At 39.3% G+C, this 12,116-nt stretch overlaps 2 protein-coding genes across 2 annotated transcripts in view; one reads left to right on the top strand and one right to left on the bottom strand.

Annotated features, from left to right (window-relative positions):
* Positions 1-12,116, top strand: part of LOC106083658 (uncharacterized protein DDB_G0285291) — a 193,629-nt gene that overhangs the window by 78,135 nt on the left and 103,378 nt on the right. The window lies entirely within an intron of this gene.
* Positions 99-1,001, bottom strand: LOC106083659 (uncharacterized). Its single transcript, XM_013246809.2, has 2 exons — positions 987-1,001; positions 99-917 (listed from the first exon to the last, which is right to left on the bottom strand). Exons 1-2 carry the CDS (start codon positions 999-1,001, stop codon positions 99-101), a joined length of 834 nt encoding a protein of 277 aa, XP_013102263.1.

Genomic DNA, 12,116 nt, shown 5'->3' on the forward strand with positions numbered 1-12,116 from the left:
ACAGGCATTAACAAAAAACAAGTAACAATATGCAGTCTTTCTTCTCTTTTCGAAACGAAAAAAGAACTACACAATTCAACTAACTACGATGTGAAAATTTAATAGAAATTAGGTGGCAAGTAGGCATTGTTACTGGCTTGGCCGCCGTGACCAGCAGAGACGCCACCAAAGCTACCGCCCGCAGACTGACCGGCACTGACGGCACCTGAACCGGTTCCGGCTTCGGCAGCGTTGCCACCACCCAAGGCACCAATGACAGAGGTGACGGGAGCAATACCCTCATCACTGACCTGAGAGCTTCCGCCCAAGGCATCGTATTGGGCTTGGATTTGTTCTTGGGCATGGTTGGCCTCCTCATTGGTTTTGTACTTGATGAAGAAGACCTCGGGCTTGGCGGTGGTGGTGGCGTGTTCGACAACCTCGGCTTGAATGTCGGAGGCATCGGTCTTCTTGCTGAGCACATAGATGACAGTCTTCTCTTCGGTGGGAGCAGGGCTAATTTTGATGGCAGTCTTCTTGTTGGACTTGGAGGGTGATTTGATGAACACCACATTGTAGTTCTTCTTGGGAACGCCGACAGTGATGTGTTTTTCTTTGAAATCCTCTTCCACATCCTCGGGGGCAGAGTGGATGAAGAAACGTTTAGAGACAATGGCTTGCTGTTGCTGTTGGTGTTGTTGCTGTTGCTGATGATGGACTTGCTGATGACCGCCAAAGGCCTGTTGTTGAGCGACGGCGTGACCACCTTGGAAGAAACCGCCTGCACTGGAGACGGATGATGATGAGGCGCCCCCGAAATTAGATCCAAAGGAAGCAACTTGCTGTTGTTGAATACCAACTGCAGCTCCACCCACGCTTTGAGGGTTGTATTGGTAACCCTGAGGGGCAGCCAAGGATACGGCACACAAACACATAACCTGTAAATGCAAAAATCGCCAATTTAAAACATTATCCATTAGGGTCCCTTCATGCTCTTAAAGCCTTACAATAAATCCACGCATTTCTAGGCTTGGGGTTTTTACACAGATAGCAGTTGAAACTGTTGCTTGTTTAGGGTTGTTCTTCGATGCTGTGTTTAGCTTGTACTGATCTCTTTGCAATCACGAATCTCTTTTTATATACAACCAAATGCTATGTACCACCCAAAATTGTTGAAAATCATCAGCTGGCCAGCATAATAGCATAATGTCTACTACACAGGTACCTTTATTCGAACGAATGAATGAATGAATACCCATCCGTCCGTCCATCCATCCGCCTTTGAACTTCTGCAAGTCTCATCCAAGAAATTTGTTAGAAATGGAGGTCTTTTTTGATATCATCTAAATGAAACAAAGCAAATGATATTCGTTTTTCCACTTTTTACACGTTATTTTTTTTTTCTTGTTTACTTTTCATTATGATCATTGTTTTCTTCTTCTATTTTATCGATTTGGCCAACTCTCAACTTTGTCAGACAGACTGTCGGATTGTTGGAATCTTCCGAAATAATAATCAAAGCAACAATCATGGCTAATAGCACATTCAAAATAGAGATGTCATTTGCGAAATTATTAATGAATTAAAGCGTATTTGGAGATTCCTGGGACGAACTAAAAATACCACTTATTACACCCAAAAAGGGGGCATTCTAAAATTTAATTTTAGAGTCTTAATTCAGCTGGGGTTCTGACTTGAAAGTTTTGTAATGTCCGCATAAAAAATTTATGGTCCAAGCGAAAACAAGTTCATTCGACAAAATCAGTTCTTAAAACGATCAAAACAAGAAAAGTTTGCAAATTTTACCACGAACATTTCATTAAGGAACAGAGCAATCTTCTCACATATCACTAACTGATATCCGATTCAAGTTTAAGCTCAATGATAATTGGTCTTTTTTATATAGCTGAGTCCAGACGGCATGCCGCAGTGCGACACCTTGTGGAGGAGTTTTTACATCTTACATACAAGATGGTACCTCATAAATGTCGCCAGCATTAGGAGAGGATAATCACCGATGAATAGTTTTTATGATGTTCTCGCCAGGATTCAAACCCAGACGATCAGCGTCATAGGTGAACATACTAACCTCTGCACAGTTGTTAGCGCTCAAGAAATGAAAATATAGCTTTGAATTTTTTGCTCCCTCTCTCGAGTCCTCTTTACCATTCATATAGGACAACAAGTTAAGAGGCGTCAAGTTCTGCCGGGCCGAACTTTGTATACCCAACACCCCGGGTATATATGTATACCACCTTTCGTCAAAATCCGGTGAAAAATGCATACCTTATGGGCCATTGCAGGTATATCGAAATATGTTCCGATTTGGACCAAATACTAATAATTACAAGTCACTGTTCAATTGTGTATAACAATATTGTTCTCTTTAACAGCTATATCCAAAAATAACCTATATACGACACGGATGTCGAAAGCCTAACATAAGTCACTGTGTCAAATTTCAGTGAAATCGGATTATAAATGCGCCTTTTATGGGGCCAAGACTTTAAATCGAGATATCGGTTTATATGGCAGCTATATCCAAACCTGGACCGATTTCGGCCAAGTTTCAGAAAAATGTCGAAGAGCCTAACACAACTCAATGTCCAAAATTTCGGCGAAATCGGACAATAAATGCCTCTTTTATGGCCACAAAACCTTAAATCGAGAGACCGGCCTATATGGAAGCTATTTCCAAATCTAGCCCGATCTGAGCCAAATTGACGAAGAATGTCGAGGGGCCTAGCACCACTCACTGTCCCAAATTTCAGCAAAATCGGATAATAAATGTGGCTTTTATGTGCGTAAGACCCTAAATCGGCGGATCGGTATATATGGCAGCTATATCTAAATCTGGACCGATCTGGGCCAAATAAAAGAAGGATGTCGAAGGACCAAACAATACTCACTGTACCAAATTTCAGCAAAATCGGATAATAAATGTGGCTTTTATCGGCTTTAGACCCTAAATCGGCGGATCTGTCTTTATGGCAGCTATATCCTGGATCGATCTGGTCCAAATTGAAGAAGGATGTCGAAGGGCCTTACACAACTCACTGTCTCAAAGTTCATCAAAATCGGATAATAAACGTGGCTTTTGTGGGCCTAAGACCCAAAATCGGCGGATCGGACTATATGGCAGCTATATCCAAATCTGGACCGAATTGAGGAGGGATGTCGAAGGACCTAACATAATTCACTGTCAAAAATTTCAGCAATATCGGATAATAAATGTGGATTTAATGGACCTAGGACTTTAAATCGGCGGATCGGTCTATATGGAGGCTATATGAAGATATAGTCCGATATAGCCCATCTTCGAACTTAGCCTGCTTAAGGACAAAAAAAGAATCTGTGCAAAGTTTCAGCCGATTTCAACAGACAGACGGACGGACATGTCTAGATGGTCATAGATTTTTGCGCTGATCAAGTATATATAATATATACACTTTATAGGGTCGGAGATGGATATCTCGATGTGTTGCAAACGGAATGAAAAAGTGTATATACCCCCATCCTTGGGTAGTGTTAAAATGATCAAAACCAGAAAATTTTACTTGATAGGACCTAATATATGTATATTAGCATTGTCTTTAAGCTTGCCAGCGCTTGAGCAACCGACATCCAGCACATGAACAACCGACATCCTCCATATTAAAAAGGTTGGATATCAAAAATGTCTGAAAAAATACTTTTTTTAACGCTTAGGACTGATCTTGTTTCAACAGTTGAGTGGAGCGGACGTTTTGTTATTTCGCTCCCTAACCCGAAATAGAAAATAATTTTCGGAAAATGTTTTAAGTCAATCAGAGATAGCTAATATCACGTAGACGGTTGTAGCCCCAAAGGCTACACGTCTGGAATTGGAAACGGTACCGCAGTCAGCCAAAAGACTTCTATAACCAGGAGGGCATCCCATGGCTAAAAGAACTTAGGCGAGCAATAGTAATATGATCCAAGAACCTTTGCTAATGTCGCTGTGGACAGCTTGGTAATGATAGTTCTGGACAAGGGAGAAGAACTGGGCTGCATACCAAGGACCAACAAGAGTGGCATAATTAATGGACTGCAATCTGTATACTCCGATGCCTGGGGGTCCTTCATGTATGTCCTTCCTATCGAGTTATATATGGCACACGCCAAGGATTCCCTCAGATCCTGAATTAATACTGGGGAGACTAAAAGATTGTAATACCAATCTTTCAACCATCAATTGCAAGTTTGGTAGTTTGGATGAGGCCTATGGCGACTGGAGACATGCAGTATTCAAACTAAAATCTGTTTGTTTCGCAGACCTCAACAATTATGGAGGGTGGGCGAATCAGACAACTCAGCAGTTGCTGCTGAACACTTGTGAAAGTAACTGTCGACAACACCTTTAAGGTCTGGCGGATTGTAGGAGACTGAAAGTTCCCCTGCCATGATCAGAACAGGTGGGTCATCCCGTGGGATTGGGCTCAAGGTGTGCTCCATTGGGGAAGGACGGAACTCAAAAGGCACTTCGATAGCAGCAGCTAGTGAAGCATCTAAGAAGGAATCGTCCACATTGCAAGAATCCAATGTCCTGAAAAGGAGTGGTTCCAATGCTTTCTCAACTGCATCTGGATGCGTTAGGAAACTCATCATGACAAGATCGAACGAATCTTGTGAAGATGAACTCCTGTCGAACTCAGAAGACGCGGCTAACACAACAGTGGTGAAGATTCTGAAACCTGACTATGGTCCGGTTTTTCCACATAAATTTCCACCTTTGTAAGTCCTCATCGGCAGAACTAAACATTCTGATGACAGGAGGATTTGACGTTGTCTTATCTAGAAACCATGGATGTGGGAAGGAATTAAAATTATATGGATCAATCTGGACTTGACCGGGACTGCCGCTATGCTATCACTGGCTAAGACACGCGTCTCTGTCATCGTGTCAGTCATAACAGATCACAGACTGATCGGAAAACATACTAACGGACTGAGGGCTGCAAGCAACGACTTATGCAGAAGCTTTGAGGACGTTGAGTATAGAACATAGAAGGAGTTCCAGTTTAGGCTCCCATTTCTTTAAGAACATATCTGATTTAGCGGATGTGAACATTCACAAGTTGTGGGCTTTTTAAAACGATCAGTGTTACGATTCTGCAACTTCTTACCGACAGAATTAACGATATTTGTCGGAAGATAACGATATTAGTTGGCAAGTGCTGTATTCTGTATTAAAATTTTACCAAAATTTGTCGGAAACTAACGAAAACCATCGGTAAGTTAACATCAAATTTCAAGCTAATATGTTCAAAGTATTACAAATACGGCTCTATAAGCGCCAATAGGGCCATGTAAATATGACTATGGAAGTAAAAATCAATCTGCAACGATTTTTTTTAAATTTATCGAAAATGTCAACAGTTATCATTTTATTTATTTTCGAGACAACATTATCGCAATATTGCTCAAAATTGTGTTAGTTGTCGAGGAAAGCTTTGCCCAAAATTTTGAGAATATTAGTAAAAACAAGTAAGAGCGTGTTAAGTTCGGCCGGGCCGAATCCTATATACCCTCCACCATTGATCGCATTTGTCGAATTCTATGTGTGGTATCTCTTTTTAGACAAACATATTGGGTTGCCCAAAAAGTAATTGCGGATTTTTCATATAGTCGGCGTTGACAATTTTTTTTACAGCTTGTTACTATGTAATTGCATTCTTTCTTCTGTCAGTTATCAGCTGTTATTTTTAGCTTGCTTTAGAAAAAAAGTGTAAAAAAAAGTATATTTGATTAAAGTTCATTCTAAGTTTTATTAAAAATGCATTTACTTTCTTTTAAAAAATCCGCAATTACTTTTTGGGCAACCCAATAGAATATTGAATAAGAATTGTTATGCTGTTGGAGCTATATCAAGTTGTAGTCCGATTCGGACCATAAATAAATGCTGAACATTGTAGAAGTCATTGTGAAATATTTCAGTTCATTCGGATAAGAATGCGCTTCGTAGGGGCTCAAGAAGCTAAATCAAGAGGGTTTATATAAGAGCTGTATCAAGCTATTGATCGATTCAGACTATATAAGACACGTATGGTGAAGGTCATCAGAGAAGCCGTTGTACAAAATTTCTGCCGAATCGGATGATAATTGCGCCCTCTAGAGGTTCAAGAAGTCAAGATCCCAGATCGGATTATATGGCAGCTATATCAGGTTCTATACCGATTTACTCCATACTTAGCACAGTTATTGGAAGTCATAACAAAACACCTCACGCAAAATTTTCGTCCAAATCAGATAAGAATTGCGCGCTCGATTGGCTCAAGAAGTCAAAATCCTAGATCGGTTTATATGACAGCTATATCAAAACATAGACCGATTAAAACCTTACTTAGCGTAGTTGTTGGTAGTGCTACCAAAACACTACGTGCAAAATTTCAATAAAATCGGACGAGAAGTGCGCCCTCTAGAGGCTCAAGAAGTCAAGACCCAAGATCGGTTATATGGTAGCTATATCAAAACATGGACCGATGTAAACCATACTTAGCGCAGTTTTTGGAAATGATACCAAAACACTACGTGCAAAATTCAATAAAATCGGACGAGAATTGCGCCCTTTAGAGGTTCAAGAACTCAAGACCCAAGATCGGTTTATATGGCAGCTATATCAAAACATGGACCGATTTGGCCCATTTACAATACCAACCGACCTACACTAATAGAAAGTATTTTTGCAAAATTTTAAGGGGCTAGCTTTACTCCTTCGAAAGTTAGCGTGATTTCGACAGACAGACGGACGGACGGGCGGACATGGCTAGATCGACTTAAAATGACATGACGATTAAGAATATATATACTTTATGGGGTCTTAGACGCATATTTCGAGGTGTTACAAACAGAATGACGAAATTAGTATACCCCCATCCTATGGTGGAGGGTATACAAATTACGCTTGCAGAGGCTCTAGAAGTGAAAATCGTGCGATATATATACATATATCGGATCTATATCCAAATATGAACCGATTTCTCTGAAATTCACCAGAAGTATTGAGAGACAGGAAAATCCTTTCTCTCAAATTTCGAGTGAATCGATTAACAAATAACCACATTTTTGCAATATTAGTCCAAATCGGACAAACATATGTATCGGAGCTATATGCAAATCTGATTCAATTTTTTCCAACTTCAATAGACTTTGTCTTTTGGGTAAAACAAATGCCTGTGCCAAATTTGGAATTGATTGGACCCTGTACCACAGTAACATCCCTGTGCTTTTTTATACCCTCCATACCGCTTGCAACACATCGAAACATCCATTTTGACCCTAAAAAGTAGTTAAATTTTAAATCGTCGAAAATTCTATGACTATTTAACGATCGCCATGTGTATACGTCCGTCAATAAAGGACAACCTTTTATGAATATGCACATTTCACGTGCCATAGACATGCGTCTTAACACTTACGTCTATGTCAATTTCGCTGTTATAAAACGCTTAACTATGTATTTTTCAGAGCAATTCGGGTAAAAGTTAAGCGGGAAAAAATGATAAAACGTTGGAACATTTCCTATGGCTACGCTTGCTTTCGCGGCTAAGAGACTTGAACCAGCTTAGAATGGAAAACGTAAAGATCTTGTGACCAGCACAGCAATTCCTCACGTAAATCTCTTCGGGAATACAGTGTTACAAATTAAAACTACCAATTTTTTGGGTAAATAATTTTTAATGATTCAAATTGGACAGCTAATATGTCGACAAAACGTAGTGCTGAACATGACTTTTTAGATATTCTTGGCTTACACGTGCTCTATGTAACGGTGCCTAGACGTGTTGGTACATCCGCCACTTCTATCGACTTCTTCCGAAAAATTTAACCTGTGACAAGCCTTTTTCTCTTCTAAGCACGATTTAAGGGCAGAGTGCTGCGATAGAGGCCACCGTAGCGCAAAGGTTAGCATATCCGCCTATGACGCTGAACGCCTGGGTTCGAATCCTGGCGGGAACATCATGAAAATTTTCAACGGTGGTTATCCCCTCCTAATGTTGGCAACATTTGGGAGGTACTGTACCATTTGGTATGGCAACCATGTGAAAACTTCTCCACAAAGAGGTGTCGCACTGTGGCAAGCCGTTCGGACTAAGCTATAAAAAGGAGGCCCCTTGAGCTTAAATTTGAATCGGACAGCACTCAGTGATGTGTGAGAAGCTTGCCCCTGTTCCTTAGTGGAATATTCGTTGGGAAATTTGCATTGTTGCTGCGCTGGAGTTGCTCTGGGGATTCTGATTTTGTTATACATATTGTGAATATTTACATTGACTTCATATAAAAAATTAAAATATGTTTTTTGACATTTCTTCTTTTTATTGATGTATGTCATCACCTTTTAACGAAATTTAAAATCGGTAACCTTAAATTAAAGAATAACCTAATCGTTATTTCAACCGATTTTCGTTAATTGACGATGTCGTTTCCATAAAGAAAAAATGTTTATAATCGCACCACAGAACGGTTCAACGGTGGGATTTAGAAGGCATCTTCCATCTGCAGTTCCTGTTGTTTCACAATGAAAAGCGTCTAAGTTAGTCTGATGACAGACTGCCACAATTACACATAGTGGGATTTCTAGACAAGATTGTGTGGTAAAAAACATTACCTGTAACTTTGTGTGACTAAACAAGTAAAAAAGCGTTAATTTCGGCCGGGAATAAGCTCAAAAGATCACGCTGTTTCACGTTCGGCTAGTAGAACAAATGTTCTGTCATAGCCAATTAAACTTTGTAAGTAATAAGTACAAGTCATTATTAAATTTTGTAGTAGTCATATCCAAATATAGACCGATCTAAACCATATACGACAACGATGTCGAAAAGCCCAACATAAGACACTGTGTCATATTTCAGCGAAATCGGAATATAAATATGGGGCCAAGACCTTAAATCGAGAGATCGGTCTATATGGCAGCTATATCCAAATCTGAGCCAATCTGTGCTATATTGAAAAGAGCTGTCGTAGGGCCTAACACAACTCCCTGTCCCAAATTTTGGCGACATCGGATAATAAATGCGCCTTTTATGAGCCCAAAACCTTAAATCGAGAGTTCGGTCTATATGACAGCTATATCCAAATATGGACGGATCTAGACCAAATTACAGAAAGATGTCGAATGGCCTAACACAACTCACTGACCCAAATTTTGGCGACATCGGACAATAAATGCACCTTTTATGGGTCCAAAACCTTAAATCGAGAGATCGGTCCAGATGGCAGTTATATCCAAATCTAGACCGATCTGAGCCAAATTGAAGAAGGATGTCGACGGGCCTAACACATTCACTGTCCTCAATTTTGGCAAAATCTGACAATAAATGCGCCTTTTTTAGGCGCAAGACATTAAATCGAGAGATCGGTCTATATGGCAGCTATATCCAAATCTGGACCGATCTGGGCCAATTTGAAGTGGGATGTCGACTGTCCTAACACAACTCACTGTCTCAAATTTCAATAAAATCGGATAATAAATATGGCTTTTATGGGCCTTAGACCCTAAATTGGCGGATCGGTCTATATGGGGGCTATATCAAGATGTAGTTCGATATAGCCCATCTTCGAACTTAACCTGTTTATGAACAAAAAAAAAAGAATCTGTGCAAAGTTTCAGCTCAATATTTCTATTTTTAAAGACTGTAGCGTGATTTCAACAGACAGACGGACGGACATGGCTAGATCATCTTAGATTTTTACGTTGATCAAGAATATATATATATATATACTTTTAGGGTCGGAAATTGATATTTCGATGTATTGCGAACAGAATGACAAAATGAATTACTCCCATCCTTCGGTGGCGGGTACAAAAACGAACGATGAAATATCCTGCTTTCTATAAGAAAGCATGGCCTTAATTTGGGGGCGCAAATTTGAGTCCGTCACAAATACACCACACACATCGCTTAAATTAAACCGCATGTGGGCTGGCGGTATCAATGGCTAGGCTGCCGTTAACGCCAATGACGGTCGTTATCATGCCATCCCCATATGCTTGCCCTAGAAATACCCCATTTGTGATTCGTGCATGTAATCTCTATCTCAAACACATATATCACTAGGCGTGCACTGCAATTGTTAATCATAAGATAACATGCAGATCAGTTAATTACTTTTTTGTTTTAGGTGATTTTTCCATCGCTGGAACTTCTCTTCTTTTTTAAAGGTTTTTTTGTTGTTTATTTTAAAGCTACTTTTTGTTTGTAGTTTAGCTTATACAGCAATAAATATTTTGTCTTTTTGCACTTTCGAAGAAAGATGGGTTAGGCGCTGTTACATGCTTCTCTCTTCAATGAATTGAATACCTTACTCTTGTATTAAAGGTAAAATTCCTCAAACCTTCTTTAGAGTACTGTTTTTTTCCAAACCCCAGATTAATTGAGATTTTGGTGCGTAATTGTAATGAATTAAATAGTAAATTTAAATGTTGATTTTAAAAAACTTTCGCTTTTTAGAAAAACAGGTACTTTAGAGAAAGGTTCGAATGTGTAGTGATAAATAATGAATTTCAATACGCTCTGTTTGAGTTCTTCATTTGGTAAACATATTAAAAATCCTTATCGTGTTAAGTATACTTTATGTGTCAAATTTCAACCAAATCGGCCAAAGATTTAAGATTCCAAGTGCTCAAAAACTCGATTCGAGTCGGCTATATGTTTATGAGACAGATGTAAATTTTTAACAAACCGGATTAAAATTAATAATTTTAGGAGTAAAATCGGAGCATCGATGTATATGGCAGCTATATCTGAATCGATCCGATATGACCAACAGATATGACCAACAGACATGACTACATCGACTGAGAATGCCAAGAAAATTAAGAACATAAAAACTTTTATTGGGTCACAGATCAATATTTTAAGTGTTACATCGACAGCCACATCTTAATCTAAACTAAACTTGATGAAACTGTTAGATATCGGCAAATAAGTAAAAAATAAGTTCTAACCTGATTTCGCGAAGATCGGTCGAACATTTCAACTTCTACTGCATTATAAGGGAAAATTGTACGAACTACAATTAAAACACAATGTTGCCACCCAAGAAAATCATTTCCTGCCAAAATGTAAAAAAATTCTACCTGTCTAATGTAAGACAAGCCAAGAATGCGGTATATGTTTTTATACTTATCACTGAAGAGTTGCTCATTTTGCGATTCCATTTGCAATACCTCAAATTATACCATTTCAAACTTAGAATGTATGCATTAGAGTGTTCCAAAAAATAACAAGTAAAAAGGCGTTAAGTTCGGCCGGACCGAACCACTTATCGTCAAAATCCGGTGAAAAATGCATACCTTATGCCCCATAGCATGTGTTCCGATTTGGAACAAAAACAACAAGTCATTGTTCAATTGTGTGTAACAAAATATTGGTCTTTTAAGTAGCTATATCTAAAAATAAACCGATTTGAACCGGATGTCGTAAAGCCTAACATAAGTCACTGTGTTAAATTTCAGTGAAATCGGATTATAAATGCGCCTTTTATGGGGCCAGGACTTCAAATCGAGATATCGGTCTATATGGCAGCTATATCCAAATCTGGACCGTTTTGGACCAGGTTGCAGAAAAATGTCGAAGGGCCTTACACAAATCACTGCCCCAAATATCGGCAAAATCGGACAATAAATGTGACTTTTATGGCCCCAAGACCTTAAATCGAGAGATCAGTCTATATTGGAGCTATTTCGAAATCTGGGCCGATCTGAGCCAAATTGAAGAAGTATGTCGAGGGGCTTAACTCAACTAACTGTCCCAAATTTCGGCGAAATCGGACAATAAATGCTACTTTTATGGCCCCAAACCCTTAAATCGAGAGTTCGGTCTAATGGCAGCTATATCCAAATCTGGACCGATGTGGGCCAAATTTAAGAAGGATGTCGAAGGTTTTAACACAACTCAGTATCCCAAATTTTGGCAAAATCGGACAATAAATGCGATTTTTATGTCCCCAAACATTAAATCGAGAGATCAGTCTACATAACAGCTACCCACCACTGAAGAATGGGGGTATATTCATTGTGTCATTCCGTTTGCAACACATCGAAATATCCATTTCTGACGCTGATCAAGAATATATATACATTCTTGATCAGCGTAAAAATCTCAGACGATCTA

This window comes from Stomoxys calcitrans, chromosome 2 (genome assembly GCF_963082655.1).
Source record: "Stomoxys calcitrans chromosome 2, idStoCalc2.1, whole genome shotgun sequence".
Taxonomy (NCBI): domain Eukaryota; kingdom Metazoa; phylum Arthropoda; class Insecta; order Diptera; family Muscidae; genus Stomoxys; species Stomoxys calcitrans.